We start from the raw sequence: 23,641 nt of genomic DNA, 5'->3' as shown, positions 1-23,641 counted from the left end.
GGACAGGACTGGAACAAGGCAAGGTGCAGGGCAGGGTCTAGGCTGGATCAGGGCCGAAGCAGGGCTTGGAATGAGGCAGAGAATTCACAGGCCTGTGCATTGAGCCAGCCAGAAAGCTACTGCTTGGCTTAAGATCTGGCCTAGTAGCTTCCCTAGTGAACCAGGCAGGGCAGTCTATCAGCAGCCTAGCTGACTCCTCAGGCTGTCAAGAGTCTGAGCAGGCACAGGTGCAGGGCCTTATTCCTGACACCAGATTAGAGTGAAGGAAAGCAGTTCCGCTTAACCCTCTCCCACCCAGAAGGAAGAAGGCTTAAGATATCATGCCTGTCTCATGATGCTATGATATAAATTATTCAATATTAGGGGCACCTCTTCCCTGGAAAGTAACCTGACACAAGCAGATGGTTTTGGTTCCCTAGGGAAGTTTTTCCTTTTGTATAAATCAGTATCTCCCAAACAAGAGTCATTAGGTATATTCCACACATTGAATTCCAGCACCTGTCACAATTTTACAATAGAAGACATTTCTCTGAGCCAAGCCCAAGATGACACTTCTAGACCTAAAAGCAACAAGGGAAGAGTTAGGCAACAAGCAGGTCTGACTACATTTTACTGCATAACTTCACATGTGCTCGGGTGGAGCGGAAGAAGAAAGTCACTACTGGCACATGTGAATCCTTGGGATAATTAATGATGAAGAACTTTCCATCAGTAGCCCTGGAAATAAGGAGGTATTTGGGACTTCAATAGCAAGTACTGAATTTTAAGGATGGCCAAACATTCACAAAAGGTAGATAGGCTGGACTGGCACTTTCCTGAAATCTAGGCCCTGTACACAGTTTGTATGAAGTGAAGCAGCTGCCCTCAGCTTTTCCTTCTCCCCCAACCAGCAGAGGGAAGGATCCAGCATGCATTGCTCTATTTTGAGCTGAATGCCCAAAGGCAAGGCCCATATTAACTCACTGCTCCTTCCTCCTGCCTGTGAACCTTTGCAGAAGGAGTTAATTCGGTGTTGCCAACTCATGATTTTGTCATGAGTCTCATGATAGTTATTGTTAAAGCCCCAGCTCCTGGAGTCAAGTGAATATGTGATGATCTCAGCCTTCATTCTTAAAAAAATAAGTAAGTTTCTAGCCCCTGTAGCTATGGAGAAAGCTTCAAAATGTGACCCCCAGTGAAGGCTCAAAATGCAGAAGTCAAACGAACACCAAATCTATTATTTTTACATAATCTCATGATTACTCAGGGCATCACTGGGGACAGGTACAAGAGGGCCTCCTGGGGGCACCAGATGACTTTTACACTTCTTCATAAGTACTTCAGTGTATGTGAAACACCAACACACTCAGATGAAGCGTGCTGTAGAAACAAAAAGTTTCAAGTTTGGGGAAAGCCCTTGTGGAGTGGCATTTCTGCTTTGGCTGTGGTCTACTCAAAGGGCACCAGCAGGATTTTGTGGGGGTCCATGGATCACAGCTTTTGTAAGCTCAAGAGCTTTAAATTCCTAGTGGTTAAAGTGCAATGAGTTAGAAAGCATGGAGATCTAAACTAACTTCAGAAGAACACTACATGTGATGAGCAGCTCCTTAATGTTCATCTACAAACATATCCTCGCTTTTCCAGGTGGCAGATTCACATTTTCAGTACAGGAAGTTAATTTTCAGGTAGAGGGAATAAAGACACTGCATTGTACCCACTATCAGTTTTCTAAAATGATTGACAGTACATGTACAACCCTGCTTTCTTCTCCTCTCTTAGGAGCCCACCATGTGGTAGCCCCATTTGAATTATTTTTACAGACTTCAGTTTACCCTGTTAGGACCTATTTCAGCAATTCTTTGGTCCCCTAGGGCATGTCTATATTTACCTCCGGAGTGATCGATCCAGCAGGGGTCGATTTATCGCTCTTAGTAAAGATGCGATACATTGATCGCCGAGTGTTCTCCTGTTGACTCTGGTACTCCACTGGAGCAAGAAGCGTAGGCGGAGTTGAAGGGGGAGCATCAGCAGCCGACCTACCGCACTCAAGACACCGCGGTAAGTAGCTCTAAGTACGGCAACTTCAGCTACGTTATTCACATAGCTTAAGTTGCTTAATTTAGATCAGTCCCCCCCTTCGTGTAGGCCAGGCCTTAGAGATCTAAAGGAGAACACAAGTATGAAGGGACTCATGATGCTATACCTCTCCACCCCTGCTGTGACTTCCATTCATCTAGTATCGTTGACCTCCACAATAGTTCTGTATTGAATTATCCCTGTCATTCCTTATAAGCACAATGGGAACATCCCACCATCTGGGCTTACCCTAAGAAAGGCCTCCCTTTTTCTCTCCTACTCCAAGAGAGGGATCTCCAATGCATCTACTGGGCAATATTTTTCATTACTTCATGCGCATCTGTAATGTCATTCACAAATGTGCTTCCGGCTAGAAGAAGGAGTTAAAAAAAAAAAATGTTGTCTGCCCTACCCATAGGAAACTTGACCCTATCTCCAAAGTACCATTCCTACAGGATCCCCCAACGCCTAGCTGAAGTACCTGATCTTCCTATGTCTGTTTGAAAATTGACACCGGAAGTTTTGACACCTGAGGCAGAGTATCCCAGGGATTTATTAATTAGTAAGTCACCTGGGGAGAAAGTGAAACTTTCTATTATTCTAGTAGGGGCTTTAAATGCCTAATTGATACTGGTTATATGTTATCTGGAAGGAAGATAGCAGCTACACTGTATACTGAAGGTTTAGGGACATAGCAGGTTCCCTGAAGATGTGTAGATATTTGGGGCTTTAAATGCCTAATTGATACTGGTTATATGTTATCTGGAAGGAAGATAGCAGCTACACTGTATACTGAAGGTTTAGGGACATAGCAGGTTCCCTGAAGATGTGTAGATATTTGTGTCATTATCAATCATAATGCTAACAGACAATTCTGAGTAGATGCTATGCACACTTAATACTTTAAGTACCAAAATGCTGTGACAACTCTTAGCAATGCAAACACTACAGAGTCCCACCAAAAGGTCAGCCCCTCCTAGACTTCATTTCATATACATAGTGTAGGGCAGTGGTCCCCAAACTGTCGGGTGCCTCCCAAGAGGGGGTGTTTGGCGTGTGGTTCACACCCTGGGCTGTGTTGGAGCAGACTGGCGTGTCTGGCTCGACAAGGCAGGGTTCTGGAAGCCCAAACTGGCAGAGAAAACGGGATCAGAGGTAGTCTCAGCATATCAAGTGACAGTCCCAAGGGGGTTTCTGTGACTGAACCCGTCACAGTGTTTTCTTGTATCTTTATCACGTCCCTAAATAAAGGCTTCAGACAGGAAGTGCTGAAAGACACCTCTTGCAGCAAAAAGATTTTCAGATGCATCTCCAGAAACAAGCCTGTGAAAGCTGAGGGTGAATGGGGAAGAAGTACTTTGAGGCTTCCTTCCAGCTCACAGATACATTACTTTCAGTTTTACCTGGGGCAATTCCCTGACCCATTAAGCCATGTGAAAACAAGTTTCCTGTTATGCTTCTCAAAGATTAGCTTCTCCCACACTGACTGCACTTGTTCTCAGGCTCATTAGCCGAGGCTATGAGAAAGATACCAAGAGAATGTTTTGCTGAACTCAAAGTTCATAAGGGGTAGACTGTATGAAAGCAGCTCAAACAGCCGTAACTCTTTGCAATACAGATATAATACAAATTGGGATAAAGTCAGCAATTTCCTGTAGCACTTCATTATAGGAACCCATTGCTGTGCCTCATCACAAACTACTGTACATTTAGGCAGCCTGAGATCAAGGCCCCCCTCCACTGCCTTCTTCTAAACAAAAATATCTGCTAAGATAAACAGCTCTGTAGGTAAAGACAACGTTGTATTTCAGTTAATTGTAGACCTTCCAAGGCTAGAAATGTAATAGTCACGGTCAACAAGATTCAGAGTAGCAGCCGTGTTAGTCTGTATTGCAAAAAGAAAAGGAATACTAGTGGCACCTTAGAGACTAACCAATTTATTTGAGCATAAGCTTTCGTGAGCTACAGCTCACTTCATCGGATGCATCCAATAAGGTGCCACTAGTACTTTTTTTTTTTTTGGTCAACCAGAGATTCTGGATCTGTGTAGATTCTTTTGGTAAGTTTCTTACAGAATGCTGCGTTAGTTGTTCTCAAGCTGTGGATGATGGACTCTGGTAGTCTGTGAAGCACGTTCTGATAATCTGGGGACTGGGAGAACTGGCTGGTCACACAGTGTTGGATCTCCTAACCCCAGCTGCTAAAGTCCAGTTTGTTTCCTAATATTAATTTTTGTGTAAGCAATTGCTGTAGTTGCCACATGATGTTGAGATTGAAAGTCTCCTTGCCACTCTCTCCCACTCTGCCTCATTTATCTGTTAAGATGTGCAAACTATAAAAAAAGTTGAGAACCCCCACTCTGCAGTATTCGTGTTTCCCCAACTTTAATGTAGTTAGCCTGTCTCTAGATTCTGCTAAGCCTTTGCGGACTCTCTCTGCCTTGTAAAGAACATTTTGAATGCACCAGGACAGCACCAAATGGCACGTAAAAAGATTTTCTGAGCACAAATACCTCCTGGCCCATTCCCTACAACAGCTTTAATTTACTCAGATCTCTTGGCAAGTCACTCATTTAGAACACTGATGTTATGGATATGCATGACATTCGTGACTCCCTATTATTGCTTCACATACTTAGAAATGGTAAACGAGCATCCTTTTGATGAGCAGGTTTGAAATGTGGTTTGGTTTAATTGTACTTCAGCTTTTGTAAACACCACTCTAAATGTTGCTGAAATTTTATGTCGCACCTTCTCACCACAAACTGCCTCCATGAATTACAACAGATACAATATGTGTAGCTCAGTCAGAAGCTGCAGAAATTACTGGATGAAATTATACGGGCTTGTCTTATGCAGATGGTCAAACTAGATGATCCTAATAGTCTCGTCTGGCCTTAATGTATAAATATTGTGATGCTCTGCACTGTAAATTAAAATCCCTTCATTCTGCAAATTAAAGATTCCAAGTCATTTAAGAAAAGGAGGAATACAATCAGTTTGCTAGTTATCTATATTTCAAAAAGCAGATCCTAGTGTCCAAGGGTTTGGATGAGCTATTGTTGAACACAAAACAGCTGCTGTGTTTTGCCTAAACAATCACACTATTAGTATCAATTTCATTACTATGGAAGCTTAAAAATGCTAAATAAAACCAATTTTTATTCTACAATATAATGGTATCTTTGCCTTCAAAAATAAATATTGGAGAACACCTATTATGAAAACTCAAGTAACCCAAGCAACATTCTGCATTTAAAATTATGGTTCTGTGCGTGTAATGTATCATTAAACATGCAACCTAACAAATGGCATTTCTATGAAGTCACTTTTCACCCAACCCCCCCCACCAACTACCAAAAACTCAGCTGTATTTCAACTGTTTCCTGATTCTAAATTTTGTTTAGACTTTCAACTTCATCTTTGCATTAATTAACATTTAGTGTCATTATTTCCTCTTTGTGTTACTAGCCAAATTTGATTCTATCACATTGCATCTCTTTCCATCTTGTGATTAAAGCATATCTTACTGCAAAACTAATAGTCTTTCGTAATTTATCTTGGTGTCAAAATGTGCTAGGTTTTGGAAATAAATTTTACTGAGAAACAGGTGATTTTTTAAAATGGTATATGTAAAGAATCAGATCACCTTCTAGACCATGTTTATGGCAAAACCTGAACTAGGCTGACTTACTGGCCTTAATAAAAAAAGATAATTTAAAAATACACAGTTGTAACTAGATTATCACATTACAAGTTGTTTTATCTTGAGACTCTGCAGCCAATCAGGACATAACAGAGCATGTCAGCAATTTTGGAAACAAGAACCTGTGGTATGGAGGAGGGAAATCAGATTTGGAACAAGAAAAGCCATGCTTGTAGATATTATATGTTCAGAAATGGTTGTGCCATTGTTGACTGAAAGCAATATTGAAATGCAAAGCAGTCTTTATCCCTTAATAAATTCCTAGTCTTAACTATTGTGTGACCTAGTGAAAATTTTAAAGCCACAAACAAAGCAAATCAGCTTGTGCTCCTGTGCAAGAGGAAAGGTCTAATTACCATTTGGTGGTAAGACAACCGTGGTGTAGCATTTGCAGTGTGTGCTTTCATGTGACTGAACTAAGCCTTTTAATACCTATCAGATGGATGGTGCTCTACAAGATTTGAGTACCTTTTCTCATGTTCGTATACTGCATAATGAAGTTTTGATCCAATACCCTGAGAAGAGCTACAAGATGCCTTTGATTTAAATAAAAGATAATCTCTATTGATTAAAACTGGTTAAAGGGACTAGAGTATTATTATTCCTTTTGGTAATATTATAGACATTTAATTAAACAAAAATAATTATATGTTCTTTCTAAAGAAATCCAGATTACCAATTTACTGGTGTACTTCATGAATGCTGTGAAAGACTGTTATAAGAAGTATTTTAAAATGTTCAGTTTAATATATAGGTATATTCCAAAAATAGTGGTTAATATTTATTGAAAGATATACCCATTTAAAACCTACAGGTTCCCCAGGAATAGTAATTTATTAGAAGTTATGAGTGTTACTCAATTAAGAGATTTACCTAACAGAGATCTACTAAATGCACACTGTAGTCAACTTATTCAGACAAAAGCAACAATCTTACAATAGGGAAATTAGAGGAATACACATTTCCTAATGTGGCCAATTGTCAGAAACCTATAGTCCACTGGATATCACATTTTAAACTACACATGTGTATTTGAAAGGGCTTTTATCTGACATACTAATGTTTGAATTTCAAAAAAAGGAAGTTTGATTATACAATTGTCAAGCAGTTGATGCATATTCACATTACATCTATGAGGCAATACATAGCTTATCAATTCTAATAAGCATGGCAGCACAGTTTAGCTGTCATATTGTATGCAGGATTGACAGTCTGTTTCAGCATCCCATTCCTGAAGGTAACATTGTAGTTAGCCTGCTAGAAATACCAGGTCAAATATATAACTTCTCAAAAAGAAAAGGAGTACTTGTGGCACCTTAGAGACTAACCAATTTATTTGAGCATAAGCTTTCGTGTCACGAAAGCTTATGCTCAAATAAATTGGTTAGTCTCTAAGGTGCCACAAGTACTCCTTTTCTTTTTGCGAATACAGATTAACACGGGTGTTACTCTGAAACCTATATAACTTCTGTAACAACTCCACTGAAGTCAATATTTTAACCAGGAATACATTTGGCCCAATACATTTTGCTGAAGTAGAAAAAAAATCCCTTTTTTCAATGTCAGTTCTTGAATAAAAATCAAATATTTGACAGACGTTCAAGGATTTGCATCTTTAAAATTTTCCAACTTTATTCAATGATATTTAATTTCAAATAAAACCAACTGGATAAAGTGCATCATCTAAAGGTTTCTAGGTATGCTGATAATTTAGTAATGTTGACATTTTATTTGTCATTCAGCCTCAAAGTTTAACATCCAACTGAGATGAAGGCAGCCAGCTGTCTGCAGATCCTACAAGGCAGCCCTACATCAGTTTCACATTGAGAAGGATTTATTCACAGACAGAAGGGCTAGTAATGTTATTAAACAATCTAAAATTCTGCAGAAAATACCAACTAAGACCCTAGGCTGCTGGTGTGTTGAGATCACTACCTTGTACTCTATCAGTCTGCATCAATTTGCTGCCTCTTGTCTTATGCTTGGACTGTAAACTCTTGGGGCAGAGACTGTCTTTTTGTTACGTGTATTTACAGCACCTAGCACAATAAGGTCCGAGCCCACGACTAGGGCAATTAGACACTACAATAATACAATCAATCAATTTGTATGCATTTGAGCTCTCCCCTGATATTTACTGATGAGCTGAGGGAGACGACGTCATGAACCCACCTTGTTTGCATGGATACACCCATTCTGCCTAGGCATGCAGCATGAGGGCAATGCTTTGTTCAAATGATCATTTTTTGCTGGTGTTGGATCACAACTCACCTTGTTATTGGGGGCAAGGCTAATCATAGATTCCTAGGAATGGAAGGGACTTCCAGAGGTCATCTAGTCCAGTCCCCTGCACTCATGGCGGGGCTAAGTATTAACTAGACCATCCCTGACAGGTGTTTGTCTAACCTGCTCCTAAAAATCTCCAACAATGGAGATTCCACAACCTCCCTAGGCAATTTATTCCAGTGCTTAATCACCCTGACAGTTAGAAAGTTTTTCCTAATGTCCAACCTAAAAGGGGCCTTGCTGCAAGTTAAGCCCACTGCTTCTTGTCCTATCCTCAGAGGATAAGGAAAACAATTTTTCTCCCTCCCCCTGGTAACAACATTTGATGTACTTAAAAACAGTTATATCTCCCCTCGGTCTTCTCTTCTGCAGACTAAACAAACACAATTCTTTCAATCTTCCCTCATAGGTCATGTTTTGTAGACCTTTAATAATTTTTGTTGCTCTTCTCTGGATTTTCTCCAATTTGTTCACATCTTTCCTGAATTGTGGCACCCAGAACTAGACACAATACTCCAGTTGAGGCCTAATCTGCACAGAGTAGAGCGGAAGAATTACTTCTTGTGTCTTGCTTACAACATTCCTGCTAATACATTCCAGAATTATGTTTGCTTTTTTTGTAACAGTGTTTACACTGTTGACTCATATTTAGTTTATGATCCACTATGATGCCCAGATCCCTTCTCACAGTACTCCTTCCTAGGCAGTCATTTCCCATTTTGTATGTGCGCAACTGATTGTTCCTTCCTAACTGGAGTACTTTGCATTTGTCCTTATTGAATTTTATCCTATTTACTTCAGACCATTTCTCCAGTTTGTCCAGATCATTTTGAATTTTAATCCTATCCTCCAAAGCGCTTTGTCAAGGTTCCTTCCCCGCTCTGAACTCTAGGGTACAGTGGGAACCTGCATGAAAACCTCCTAAGATTACTTTTACCAGCTTAGGTTAAAACTTCCCCAAGGTACAAGCTATTTTACCTTTTGCCCTTGGACTTTCGCTGCCACCACTAAATGTCCAACACCGGTTACTGGGAACGAATCCGTTTGGAAACGTCTTTCCCCCCAAAATCCTCCCAATTCTTACACCCCCTTTCCTAGGGAAGGTTTGATAAAAATCCTCACCAATTTGCATAGGTGACCACAGACCCAAACCCTTGGATCTTAAGAACGATGAAAAAGCATTCAGTTTCTGAAAAGAAGAATTTTAATAGAAGTAAAAAGAATCACCTCTGTAAAATCAGGATGGTAAATACCTTACAGGGTAATTAGATTCAAAACATAGAGAATCCCTCTAGGCAAAACCTTAAGTTACAAAAAGACACAAAAACAGGAATATCCATTCCATTCAGCACAGCTTATTTTCTCAGCCATTTAAAGAAATCAGAATCTAATGCATACCTAGCTATATTACTTACTAAGTTCTAAGATTCCATTCCTGTTCTGTCCCCGGCAAAAGCATCACACAGACAGAAAGAGAGGCTTTGTTTTTCCCTCCCCCCAGCTTTTGAAAGTATCTGGTCTCCTCATTGGTCATTTTGGTCAGGTGCCAGAGAGGTTATCCTAGCTTCTTAACCCTTTACAGGTGAAAGGGTTTTTCCTCTGGCCAGGAGGGATTTTAAAGGTGTTTACCCTTCCCTTTATATTTATGACATGCTTTCAACCCCTCCAGCTTGCTATCGCCCGCAAACTTTATAAGTGTACTCTCTATGCCATTATCTAAATCACTGATGAAAACATTGAACAGAACTGGACCCAGAACTGATCCCTGCAGGAACCCCACTCGATATGTGCTTCCAGCTTGACCATGAACCACTGATAACTACACTCTGGAAAAAGTTTTGTAATCACTTCTGCACCCACCTTATAGTAGCTCCATCTAGGTTGTACTTCCCTACTTTTTTTTTTTTTTTTTTTTTTTAAATGAGAGACAGTATCAAAAGGCTTACTGAATTCAAGATATACCACCTCTATCACTTCCTCCCTATCTACAAGGCTTGTTACTTTGTAAATCCTTATAATAAAGGGTTGTTATCCTTGTTGTGTGAATCAAGGGCATAAGAACTGTGCTTGGCATGCCCTGATTGAGGGACTCACCCTCAACTAAACTGCACTTGCTAGACAGGCGACAAGAGTGCCAAAGAACAGTGGAGTTGAGACACAAGTGTAGTGGGGACAAGTATTTGTACCTGGTGGTGTGGGCTCTGCCTAAGGATCCTAGACATCATTTGACCCTTCCTCTCTCCACTGTGTAATAACAGAGTGGATTAAGACTCAGTTGAGTCTTTTGGTGCAGACCAATAGAGCTGAAGACCATGATAACCAGGTCTAAGCATTAGACTTGCTTTGGGCAGCGTGTCTGATGCAAGAGGCTGCCCATTCTGCACTAGCAGTGAGGTTTCCCCATTAACAGCAGAAATCACTGACAGCTGTGTTACACAGTGGGACCTTAAGACATTCCAGAGCATGCAGTGTGGTGAGCAGCTGGAAGAGTGGCTGATGCCAGAGCGAGTGCCTGGACAGTGAAGCAAGCAAAGTGCCTTCTCCCCACCCCCCAGGTTGGAAGGTGAACTCACACAGATGCACCTCTGGGTCTTCACTGACCATGGACAACAACTGTGCGGTGGAGGGAGAAGGAAGGGGCACATTAAAGGAGCTTTTGGTTGTTGGACTTAAAAACCTGAGGCAAAAGAACACTGTCCAACATACTCTGGGGTGGGTGTTTTGCTCACAGTTTCATGCTTATGAATCCTGCCTGTAGCATTTTCCCAAGTTAATGCCAGGTTACTTCCCCCCTTTTTATTAAAATTTTCTATTCTACACTCAGACTCTGTGTTTGCAAGAGGGGAAGCATTGCCTCTTAGAGGCATGCAATGGGTGGTGTGTAATTGTGCCAGGTCACTATGTGCGGGCTCGAGCCAGTTTTGTGTTGTATGTTGAAAAGGAACCCCTAGATATTGAACCCGGCCCTACTTGCTGCCAACTCTAACTGGCAGAAGGGTTACAAATTAAATAATAATAAATGTGTTTTGTGTATTTAAGTTTTCACAGCACAAATACCAAATAATTCCATAGCAGTTTCCCCGGATTAAAAAACAACCCTATATAAATCCATCAGAAGCAAACAAGGAGCCATGCAATGGTTTGTTTCAAGGTCATTGTTATGAGCCAGAATATTGATTCAGATTAACAATGTAATGACAGCCCTGGAACTTGTTCTTTCAGATACTGACCTCCAGCATTATGCTTTCTTCTTATCTGCCCCATAAATTCCTGAATTATTTCCATTATACAAACAGAGACTTAATGACAGCAAGCAAGGATGAAAAACATAGGTTTGTGCCTTTCTATGGATTCTTTATGAACGAGCCATGAAAGGTTCCCCCACACACACCGACTGAAATGAGGGCTTCTTTCTACCCTAGATTTAGCAACCACACTCCTTCAATTAACAGCTGAGAGGTCTGTATAAACACTGCTGAGTCATTCAAGACTTCCAGCAAGAAATGGGAAAATATGAATTGACATTTGTGACTTTTTTGGGTGGGTGGGTGCAGAAAAACAGCCTCTCAGGCCTTCCTTGTACATTAAAGAAACTAAAGAGGGTACAAATCCATTTATTTTCTTATATTCAGATCACCGTTACTGACCTGGGTTTGTGTGCACTCTCTCTCAGATGATTCTAGAAACTCCTCACATTCTTTGCTGTATGGGACTAGCAAGTCAAAAACAAGACAAAGAAGTGTGTTATTTAGGACTGGTAAACAAATGCCTAGCACACTGTTGGCACTTGTTATGCAAATAAAACTAGAGCCCAGGAGCAGGAAGCAGCATGGTAAAGAGTGTGAAGTTGAGAGCAGGGAATAGGCCTCAAAGGAAGGAGTAAAATGCAGAGCTTGAGATGAGCATAGCAAGGAAGCAGAAAAGAGAACGTAATGACAGTAGAGACGCAGGTGAAGGAAGTATTACATAAAAGCCTCTTCGTGAGCTGGAATAGGCTGAGATTGATGTGATAAGAGACAGTGAGTGAATGGAGGAATTCAAAGAGAGGGTGACATGGTCAGAGCAGGGGAAGAGGCAGATGATGCAATGGGAAGAAGTGAGAAGCAAGGAGGTCAGACAGATGGTTTCGGTAATCAAAGTGAGATAAGAGTAGCTCATGGACAAGGGTAAAGAAAAAAGTCAAATGACACAGACAAGATAGATATTGGAGAGATCAATGGAAATAATTTTGGAGATGGCAGCTGACACCAAGAAGAGATGTTGGAGGGGCAGCTAGAGATTCAAGAAAGGGTTGGGTGTGTTAAAGAGAAGAATTAGGAGTTACCTCATAAAGATGGTAGCTGAAGCAACTGGCCAGGGTAGAGGAATAAATGGACTCTGAGAATGGGGAAGCCATGAAGGAAGAGTCAGTATGGCTTGAGAAAAAACAAGAAAAGGTGTCACACAGTGATTAAGTGTCAAAGGTGGCAAACAGATACAGGAGGATGAGACTAGATGTATCCCTTAGAGTTAGCTAGAAGCTAGTAAAATTGGTGACCTTAGCCAGGGCAGTTTCAGTGGAGTGGAGGCAATGGAAAACCTTAGACAGATTGGAAGAGATCACCCAAAGAGTGGTGGACAGGAAATCAAGACAGCAAAACTTAAAAAAAAAAAAAAAAAATACACTACACAGTTAAGGATTTTGGAAAGGTAAGAGAGGAAATAGAGCAGCAGTTAGAGGGTCATGTTAGTTTGCAGAATATTTTAGTTTAAACTTGATGCAGGGAGCACAAAATGAAGCAGAGGAGAGAGCAGTTAAAGGGGAGTATTAAAGGGGGAACTAGGGACAGTGGGAAGTGAGAATGGATGAGGTCAAGGGGGCAAACAGAGTTCAAGCTTTAGAATAAGAAAGTAGGAGAGAGACTTCAGAGTCAGAAACAAAGGCGGTGGCAGTGGAATTAGGGTTTTAGTGATGGATCAGGAGTGAAAGATATTTCTAGGTCAATGTACTCAATGCAGAAGTGAAATAGTTTTCTTTTTGCAAGACTTGACATTAATTCTGCTTCAGTGAAATAACTTTCAAAGGCTACTGAAGTAAATTGGTGAAGGAGGAATTATAATTTACCTATCCGTCACTTTTACTTTTCATCTCTAGCATTTGGAAGCATTTACAGTTGCTAAAAACCTCTTGCCTCCAAAAACAGATTAAGTTCCACATACCCTAATCCAGACCAGGAAATCAGTACAAATAGGGAAGGATTTGCTACTGTCACTTAACCTTCATATTATAGTGTATATTTTTAGGATTGGCTGGCAAGATATTACTCTGTTGTAGCAGAAATAAGGGAAGAGAAACTTGTCTCTCAGACTTTCCATGACTTGGTCAGATGAGTAGGGAGGAGTATAAAGATATTGCTCGAGCATGCAGGGGTGTAATCAGGAAGGCCAAAACACAATGGGAGTTGCAGCTAGCAAGGGATGTGAAAGGTAACAAGAAGGGTTTCTACAGGTATGTTAGCAACAAGAAAAAGGTCAGGGAAAGTGTGAGACCCTTAATGAATGGGGGAGGCAACCTAGTCACAGATGATGTGGAAAAAGCGGAGGTACTCAATGTTTTTTTTGCCATGATCTTCACAGACAAGGTCAGCTCCCAGACTGCTGCCCTGGACAACACAGTATGGAGAAGAGGTGAGCAGCCCGCAACGGTGAAAGAACAGGTTAAGGACTATTTAGAAAAGCTGGACATGCACAAGTCCATGGGTCCAGATCTAATGCATCTGCAGAGCCATTGGCCATTATCTTTGAAAACTTGTGGCATTCGGGGGAGGTCCCGGACAACCGGAAAAAGGCAAACATAGTGCCCATCTTCAAAAAAGGAAAGAAGGAGAACCCGGGGAAATACAGACTCACCTCAGTCCCTGGAAAAACCACGGAGCAGGTCCTCAAGGAAACCATTTTGAAGCGCTTGGAGGAGAGGAAGGTGATCAGAAACAGTCAACATGGATTCACCAAGGGCAAGTCATGCCTGACCAACCTGATTGCCTTCTATGACGAAATAACTGGCTCTGTGGATGCAGGAAAGCAGTGGTCATGATATATCTTAACTTTAGCAAAGCTTTTGATATGGTCTCCCACAGTATTCTTGCCAGCAAGTTAAAAAAGTATGGATTGGATGAATGGACTATAACATGGATAGAAAGCTGGCTAGATTGTCTGGCTAACAGGTAATGATCAACGGCTCGATGTCTAGTTGGCAGCTGGTATCAAGCGGAGTGGCCCAGGGTTCAGTCCTGGGGCCGGTTTTGTTCAGCATCTTTACTAATGATCTGGATGATGGGATAGATTGCACTCTCAGCAAGTTCGTGGATAACACTAAGCTGGGGGGAAAGGTAGATACACTGGAGGGTAGGGATAGGGTCTAGAGTGACCTAGACAAATTTGAGAATTGGGCCAAAAGAAATCTAATGAGGTTCAACAAGGACAAGTGCAGAGTTCTGCACTTAGGACGGAAGAATCCCATGCACTGCTACAGGCTGGGGACCGACTGGCTAAGCAGCAGTTCTGCAGAAAAGGACTTGGGGATTACTGTGGACGAGAAGCTGGATACAAGTCAACAGTGTGCCCTTGTTGCCAAGAAGGCTAACAGCATATTGGGCTGCATTAGTAGGAGCACTGCCAGCAGATCGAGGGAAGTGATTATTCCTCTCTATTTGGCACTGGTGAGACCACATCTGAAGTATTGCGTTCAGTTTTGGGTCCCCCACTGTAGAAAGTATGTGGACAAATTGGAGAGAGTCCAGTGGAGGGCAATGAAAATGATCAGGGGGTTGGGACACATGACTTACGAGGAGAGGCTGAGTGAACTGGGCTTATTTAATCTGCAGAAGAGAGGGTTCCAAAGAGGATGGAGCTCGACTGTTCTCAGTGGTGGCAGATGACAGAACAAGGAGCAATGGTTTCAAGTTGCAGTGGGGGAGATCTAGGTTGGATATTAGGAAACACTGTTTCACTAGGAGGGTGGTGAAGCATTGGAATGGGTGACTTAGGGTAGTGGAATCTCTGTCCTTAGAGGTTTTTAAGGCCCGGCTTGACAAAGCCCTGGCTGGGATGATTTGGTTGGTGTTGGTCCTGCTTTGAGCAGAGGGTTGGACTAGATGATCCCCTGAGATTCCAACCCTAATCTTCTATGACTAAAAAAACCTTTCATCTGAGGATCTGAAATTGCTTTACAAACATTAAAAAGAAAAAAGTGGAACTACAATATGTCAAACCTTATTGCTCAATCACCGAGTCTTTATGGCATCTCTTTACCACATACTTCATTGTTTATGTGATCTGTAGATCTTCTAGAACTTGGAAGCAGGGAGTTTGTCTACATACCAGTCTAAAGCACATTTGGGGCTTTATATAACGTGTAATTCTCTATCTATTGACATGGTTACGGGGCTGGCTGCACCTCTGCCTCCCCATGCTTCTGGTCTCTGAGTGTACCAGGTCTCAGGTCTTGTGCCTTTACCTGTCCTTGGCTGGAACTGTGCAATTCTCCCCACTCATAGACCAGGCCCTGGGCTACAGGACCTTTTGCATCACCTCCTTCTTATTTTGTACATCTGACTGAATTTAAGTACCCGCAGTACTTCTTTCCTTCAGGAGTCTGTGACCGGTAATACATTGTGATCAGACAGCCTTCTTAAAACCAAAGTATTGTTTATTTTAAACAGTAGGAACAATGCATTTAGAGGAAAAAAAGGTTTTAAAACAATCTACACTTATTTCTCTCTGACTTAAAGGCTTACCATCCACTGATGGTAACCTTGGAAGGCCTAACTTTTTCAGAAATCCCAGAAGGTGCCTATGTTAGTTTGGTTGCCCCAAAATGCTCCTCTCCTCCTACCTCTCTTTTCAGAATGTGTTCCTTTTTTAAACCTTCTGATCTCCTGTATGTGTGGACCTTTTCCTGACCTGGTATTATCTCATAACATCCCTCAAGTATCTGTAGAGAAGTAATTTATCTTGAGCCATTTCTTCACTCTCTGCTGGTCTTTACTTACAACCCATATTAAACTACACCAAAATATTCATAGAATAAATGACTTAGAACCAGGTCAACATACAATATTCATAAATTATTACAGAGCAGTTCCAATTCCATGACACCCATATTACATAGGGATAAACTGATGCACAGAAGGGTAAAGTGAATTGTTTACGAAGTTAGTCAGTCACAGGACACAAGAGTCCCAATTCCCTAACCCCTGCTCTATCCAACAGACCATCCTCACAACTACATTCACCCTCAAGCAACTCTAGAAAAGTTTCTGTCTTTGGGCTTGACCCACCTACTTCTGACACAAGCTTTTGGGCTTAATCCAACTTCTGTTGAAGAAAATGGAAGATGGACTGGTTTTAGGCTACAGGATAAAACTTGTTTCAGAGTAACAGCCGTGTTAGTCTGTATTCGCAAAAAGAAAAGGAGTACTTGTGGCACCTTAGAGACTAACCAATTTATTTGAGCATGAGCTTTCGTGAAGTGAGCTGTAGCTCACGAAAGCTCATGCTCAAATAAATTGGTTAGTCTCTAAGGTGCCACAAGTACTACTTTTCTTTTTGAGGATAAAACTTGTGCTTTTACTTTCCACTTGTTTTGATGTCCTGTCAGTGGACTGGTTCAAAGGATGTTAATCTTGGTTTGGAGCCAAATCTGAGTCTTTGTAAAAAGTAAGCTTTTACATAACTGAATGCCACTAGAAATGCTTTTTAAAAAAATCCAACTTTTATTTTTAAAACCAAACTGACTTTGCTATTATTCAGCCTGAGGGAAAACTGGACTTTTAAAATCCTGAGATTTCATAATTTAAGGTGGGAAATGTTGAGAACCCAGGAAAATCAATTTTTAAAAAAAATATTCAGCCATAACAGTTTCTTTCTCACTCGGTTTTAATTCCAAACCATCTTCATGCAACTTCCAAATGAACCTGGTAGCTGTGACTGGCCAACCAGAATCCAGGTGTGGTGGGAAAACAGAGACTAGTCTGGATGGCTGTTGTCATTTTATCACTACCTCACATCCATAAGTGGGCAGCACAGCTCTGGTACCTGCCAACTGTATTGGGAAGGAGTCAACACAGAGAGAAACTACAAAACCCAATATTCTCCTTGAACAAAGGAGATCAGTGTTACCATCCATCTCTTCTAAAATCAGAAATATTTGGGAGGTCCCTTATTCTGTCAGTGCTATTCATAGCAAAGAATTCTGGACTGGTAATAGAACCTTAGGTCATGTATGACACTGTGATAATATTTAGATTATAAGCTCTTTGTTGGGGCAGCATCTGGCACTATCCGACACCAGTCCATGCCAGGGGTTCCCGAGTACTACTGCAATACAACTAATATTCTTATCACTAATTATGCAATGTCAGCAGCTTTCTGGAATTGAAAGGTTTACCACTCCTCCACAAATAGTTTCATGCCAAGTTCACCTCCTACCTACCTCTCTGCCCTTGTTTCTTTTTATTCCACTTCCCCAGTCGTCACTATGCCCTTCTCCCATATTAGTTGTACCTTATTCCATGAAATCTTCTTCCTAATGTGCCCCACCACGTTATCATTTTCTAAGAACCTCCTTAAATAATACTTCTTTCAAGTGTATTATAAGTCTTAGCCCTTCCCATAGTAGAGAATAAAACAGATGAGAGACAAAAAACAAAACAAAACCGTAACTAACAAGAAGTTGTTGACAGTACTGCTCAAGCTGCTTTTCTATCTGAGGCCTGGTCTACACTATAAAATTAGGTCGGGTTAGCTAAATAGCTCAGAGGTATGAAAAATCCACATCCCTGAATGGCCAGCTTATACCCCTGTGAATTCTTCCATCAACCTAGCTACCGCCTCTCAGGGAGTAGGATTACTTACACCGACAGGAGAATCCCTCTCGTCAGCATAGATAGTGTCTACACTGAAGCACTATAGCAGCTGCGCCACTGAAGTATTTCAAGTGTAGACAAGCCCTAAGTGGTTATAAACTAATATAATCACTGTAATATCTTAGTACTGTACCTCATGGACATGCATGAATTTATATTCATCCCCTACGCCCACCCCGTGAGATAGGAATGCATCATCTTCCCCATTTTAGACTGAGAACTGAGGCACAGACAGATGAAGGGTCTGATTTTTGGAGGTCCTGAGTATCCAGAATGCCCAATCTAAGCCAATAGCAACTAGAGGTGCTTGGCCCATCTGAGAATCAAATGCATCTGATGAAATGAGCTGTAGCTCACGAAAGCTTATGCTCAAATAAATTTGTTAGTCTCTAAGGTGCCACAAGTACTCCTTTTCTTTTTGCGGATACAGACTAACACGGCTGCTACTCTGAAAAATGCTACACAGTTTGCCCAATGGCACACAGGAAGTGACCGAGGTGGGAGGCAGAGGAGGGAATCCAGCTCTCTCAAGTCCCAATCCAGTGTCTCAGCCCAAGTCCATCCTGCCTCCCCTTGCATCCTACCCATTGTCTGGGACAGGGGTTCTAAAACTGGGGGTCAGGGCCCCTCAGGGGGTCACACAGTTTTACATGGGGGGGGTCAGCCTCCACCCCAAACCCCGCTTTGCCTCCACCATTTATAATGGTGTTAAATATATAAAAAGTGTTTTTAATTTGGGGGGGGGGGTGCACTCAGAGGCTTGCTGTGTGAAAGGGGTCACCAATACAATAGTTTGAGACCCACTGGTTCAGGAGTTGTCTGTTTGAATGGTAAGCCCTTCAGGACAGCCAGCCTATCTTCTTTGTGTGTGAAGCACCTGACACTTTTTGTGGCATATAAAAAATAGTAGCATTACAACAGGATCCCTGATGCAGCGAGTGGGGGAGCAGAAAAAGCAAGTCTAGTCCATTACTTAAACCCCGTAAGGTGCCAAACCCATAGGACGCAATGACATCACACCTTGCTGAGACCCCAATGCACCAAGTGCTAGTCTAGAAACCCCTCTGCTTCAGAAACAAAGTACAGGGCCAGAGCTTCTGGCACAACCCCCCGCTCCAGCTAAACAGCCCCACAAAACTTACAACCCCCTACTCTCCCATCACAGCGTGTGCCCTCCCTCAGGGGATGGAGGTGAACCCACCCACACCCTGCCTCAACCTACCAGGCAAGGAGCTGGGAGGAAAGGGAACTCCCGTCCCCTACCCACGTGGCTGTCAGGGAGGGGCCAACTGGGGGGGCACGGTCAGGAAAGGGGAGAGTCTCCCCCTCCCCCCTAGTTGGGGGGGGGCACGGTCAGGAAAGGGGAGAGTCTCCCCCTCCCCCCTAGTTGGGGGGGGGGCACGGTCAGGAAAGGGGAGAGTCTCCCCCTCCCCCCTAGTTGGGGGGGGGCACGGTCAGGAAAGGGGAGAGTCTCCCCCCTAGTTGGGGGGGGCACGGTCAGGAAAGGGGAGAGTCTTCCCCCTAGTTGGGGGGGGGCACGGTCAGGAAAGGGGAGAGTCTTCCCCCTAGTTGGGGGGGGGCACGGTCAGGAAAGGGGAGAGTCTTCCCCCTAGTTGGGGGGGGGCACGGTCAGGAAAGGGGAGAGTCTTCCCCCTAGTTGGGGGGGGGCACGGTCAGGAAAGGGGAGAGTCTTCCCCCTAGTTGGGGGGGGGCACGGTCAGGAAAGGGGAGAGTCTCCCCCTCCCCCCTAGTTGGGGGGGGGCACGGTCAGGAAAGGGGAGAGTCTTCCCCTCCCCCCTAGTTGGGGGGGGGGCACGGTCAGGAAAGGGGAGAGTCTTCCCCTCCCCCCTAGTTGGGGGGGGGGCACGGTCAGGAAAGGGGAGAGTCTCCCCCTCCCCCCTAGTTGGGGGGGGGCACGGTCAGGAAAGGGGAGAGTCTCCCCCCTAGTTGGGGGGGGGCACGGTCAGGAAAGAGGAGTACACCCTCCCCCAGGACAGTCAGGAAAAAAACCACACCCCCCCCCCGAGAAAAAAAACCCACCATCTTACCCGCCTGAGAGCTCAGCGCGCTCCCATTGGCCCCTCGCGGGCTCTCCGGGATCACGTGGAAGAGGCCGTTACCGCCCGTTCGGCCGTTTAAGCTGGTCCTCTAACCCCGCCCTTTTCTCCAGCCGGCCAGGGAGCGTGAGAGGAGGGGGAAAACGTCTCCGGGCTCGGCTGTCCGCGCGCATGCGCCAAAGGGGGAAAGTCGGCGGAAGGGGGAGGGGGGCGCTAGAGAGGTGAGGCCCGGCCGGGCGAGCGCGGCGCCGGAGACGGGTCCGGAGACGGGGGCTAGAGGCGCGCGCGCGAGTGACTAAGTGACTGACTGAGGGGGAAGAAGGAGGCCGCCGCCGCCGCGGCTGGAGGAGCCTGACGCTCCGCCCCTCCCCCCCCAGCCGGCCCTGAGCGAGGAGACGCCGGTGGCCGCCCGGAGGGAGATCGGCCGCCTGGGCTCCGCGCCTGTGAGGAGGAAGCGGGGAGACGCCGTCTCCTGCCGCTGGGACCCTGCCGCCCTCCCCTGTGTGACTAGGGGGACCGGACAGCCCCCTCCTCCGGGGCCGCAGGGGGACCCCGCGCCCCTCCGCGAGAGGAGGTGACTCCCACCCCGGGGAGAGGCGGCCCCAGGTGCCGGCTACCGCCCGCCGTCTCCAGCGGGCTCGGAGCCTCCACCGACGATGTGAGTGAGGAAGTTCGTGCTTCGTCCCCGCTCAGCCTTGGACGCTGAAGCCACCGTCCCCGGGGCGAGCAGGGAGCCGGGCGCTTGCCGCCGGTGTGGCGGCCACGCAGCCGGCTGTTGTCGAATAGCGATTCGGGGAAATAACCCAGCCCTCTAAGCACCGAGGGCGGGGGGCGAACTCACCCCACGCCCTGCCTCAGCGGAGCACCCCCGGGCCGGGGGCTTTCCACGGGCGGCGGCGTGGGGGGGGGGGGCGCGCGTGCGGGACAGCACACTTGCCAAGACACTGCTTAGCTTTTCCCTTGCAGAAGGTGGAGTGACAGACACATCGTGAGACGCTGCTGCTGCTGCTGCTGTTCCCACCCTCTGCGGTTTTCTTTCAGTTTTTTTTGGGAACCGTTTTTTTTTTTTTTTAAGGGAGGAAAAAATGTCTTTCTTTAACTTTCGTAAAATCTTTAAGCTCGGTGGCGAGAAGAAAAAGAAACAATATGAGCACGTCAAGAGAGACTTGAATCCGGAGGAGTTCTGGGAGATTATAGGCGAGCTGGGAGATGGTGCTTTTGGTAAAGTGTTCAAGGTAAGAGAAAACTTGAGAAGTGGCAGCTAAGTCTCATATGGTATAGTTTCTTGGAATAAGTGCATCGCAAGCTTGCCTTTCCATAAGGCCTGTCGTCTGAGCATCTCAAAGCATCTTTCTAACATAGGTAAGTATTTTGCCTATTTTACACTTTGGGAAACTGAGGCAAATAGGTTATGATGTGCCCAGTCACACAGCTAAAACATTGACAGCACTGGGCTACCTGAAAATCCTGATCATCACAAAGAATTATAGAAACTGGAGATGGGAAAGTCCTATTAGGTCATGGTCCCGCCCTCTCCTCCAGCCTGCCACTGCTGAGTTGTTCCCTGCTCCTGCATTTTTTTTTTCCTTCCAGTGTTTTGTTCAGTCTGGCTTTTAATCTATCAAGGGATAGGCTTCTCTAGTCAAGCATAAGCTCAATTTTCTTTCCTTAGCTACTTTTTTGTAAAATATCACACTTAAAAGTAAAATAGACTTAAATGTCTCTTATAGTGGCTTGAGTGCTGATCTTGTGATATTTTTAATGAGTCCATTTGCCTTAATAAAATACCTTGTTCTCTCATCAGATTGAATTAAATGCCCCAGGGCTATCCAGGTTTTCCTTTTTTAAGGATGTGTGTGTTGGTTGTCCTAACTTGTTTCAATGACTTGATATAAAATGTTGAAATATAGCAATATAAGCTATATTTTTATAGGCTACTTACTAGATGAACCTTCACAGAAGAAACCTACATTGTAATAGTTTTAAATTTGTTTCATAAAGACGCTATCAGATAAATGGCAAGAAATAAACTCATGCCTTCAAACAGTCTTCTCTGCTGGCTTTGGGTTTCACACAGGGTGTCAATGCCTCTAGTTTGTTTTATGGAGTGCATGACAGGCATGTTCCTGTGGAACTCCTTGCCTGAGGAGGTTGTGAAGGCTAGGACTATAACAGGGTTTAAAAGAGAACTAGATAGTCATTAAAGGACTTAACCTATTAGCCAGGATGGGTAAGGAATGGTGTCCCTACCCTCTGTTTGTCAGAAGGTGGAGATGGATGGCAGGAGAGAGATCACTTGATCATTACCTGTTAGGTTCACTCCCTCTGGGGCACCTGGCATTGGCCACTGTCTGCAGACTGGATACTGGGCTGGATGGACCTTTGGCCATACTTGGTCAGACCATTCTTATGTTCGATGTTTCTCGGTGGCGAGGAGAGAACAGCATCCTCAAGCTCATTAGGGAACAGACATGGTGCAGGAAGGTGATATCTTGAGCAGGTTCATGGGATAGGGATAGAGTGTAGAAAAAAGGATACCAGATGCATTGTTGCTGGAAAGTAACTAGTTGTTTCAGTCAAGAAGTTTTCATGTTTAAAATACTGCATTTCAGTGGGACTACAAGATCATTTACACCAGGGGTTCTCAATCTTTTTCTTTTTGAGTTGTGTGTCGTCGTCCCCACCACAGCCCACCTGTGCCACAACAACTGTTTTTCTGCATATAAAAGCCAGGGTTAGGGGGTAGCAAGCAGGGCAGTTGCATTGGGCCCTTTGCCACAGGGGGCCCTGCGAAGCTAAGTTGCTCAGGCTTTGGCTTCAGCCCTGGGTGGTGGAGCTTGGAGCCCTGGGCTTTAGCCCCTGGGAGTGGGGCTTTGGCTTTCTGCCCTGGGACCCAGCAAGTCTAATGCCAGCCCTGCTTGGCGGACCCCTGAAACCTGCTCACGGACCCCCAGGCGGCCCTGCATCGTGGTTGAGAACCACTGGCTTATAAGGATTCCTTATCCTCCAGCAAATAGCAGCTATTCTGGACAGAAGTAATTTTGCATTTTCTTATGTTTCTTTTCCAAATTGTTAAAGGGAATAACACTTTCCATTAATGTTTTTGTAAGTAGCATCTCTTGCATGCCTTCCTTTTCGCTAGGGCCATGTCTAGGTACAGCGCTGCTGTGCTGTAGCTGTACCGAGACTGCTGTGCCGCTGCAGCGCATCTGTTGAAGAGCTTCCCCCATCAGCATAAAAACTCACCTCCGCAAGTGGCAGAAGGTATGTCGATGGGAGAAGCTCTCCCACTAACATGGCACTGTGCATACAAGCGCTTATGTCACTCAGGCGGGTGTAATATTTACACACCTGAGCAACGTAAGTTTTGCCAACATAGTCCGTAGTGTAAGATATAGCCAAAGTCAGAAAACTTGTTCTAATTCCAGAGTCTGGTTTTCAGGACTCTTGTATGTAAACAACATCCTGTTAAAGGAACACAGAACTTGATTTTATTTTTTTAAAGCAAAGTTGAGATTTTCAAATCGGTATAGGGGATTGGTACATCTTCCAAGAAAATGAATGGATGATGTGTATCTAAATCCTTTAGATTGTTTTGAAAATCTCAGTCAAATCTGATATAGCAGAGCACCC

At 44.1% G+C, this 23,641-nt stretch overlaps 2 protein-coding genes across 6 annotated transcripts in view; one reads left to right on the top strand and one right to left on the bottom strand.

Annotated features, from left to right (window-relative positions):
- STN1 (STN1 subunit of CST complex) overlaps positions 1–20,826 on the bottom strand; it is a 67,807-nt gene extending 46,981 nt beyond the window's left edge. The window contains exons 1-3 of one of the 2 annotated variants that reach the window (XM_073354455.1): positions 20,000–20,826; positions 13,936–14,090; positions 11,694–11,758 (exon numbers count right to left, since the gene is read on the bottom strand). The gene's annotated coding sequence lies outside the window, so the exon portion shown is untranslated. The remainder of the gene's footprint in view (positions 1–11,693; positions 11,759–13,935; positions 14,091–19,999) is intronic. The other variant, XM_073354453.1, reaches the window with a different exon arrangement.
- The window catches only part of SLK (STE20 like kinase), a 65,758-nt gene continuing 62,318 nt past the window's right edge, over positions 20,202–23,641 (top strand). Inside the window, exons 1-2 of one of the 4 annotated variants that reach the window (XM_073354448.1) lie at positions 20,202–20,666; positions 20,975–21,243. In XM_073354448.1, coding sequence (XP_073210549.1) covers positions 21,094–21,243 — 150 coding nt within the window. In that variant the 5' untranslated portion in view covers positions 20,202–20,666; positions 20,975–21,093. Of the gene's footprint in view, positions 21,244–21,265; positions 21,371–23,641 lie in introns of those variants that run through there. The other 3 variants (XM_073354449.1, XM_073354450.1, XM_073354451.1) reach the window with 3 other exon arrangements.

Source organism: Lepidochelys kempii, chromosome 7 (assembly GCF_965140265.1).
Source record: "Lepidochelys kempii isolate rLepKem1 chromosome 7, rLepKem1.hap2, whole genome shotgun sequence".
NCBI classification, from domain to species: Eukaryota; Metazoa; Chordata; order Testudines; family Cheloniidae; genus Lepidochelys; species Lepidochelys kempii.
The sequence above is the reverse complement of the archived record's forward strand: the minus strand, read 5'-3'. Positions and strand labels throughout refer to the sequence as shown.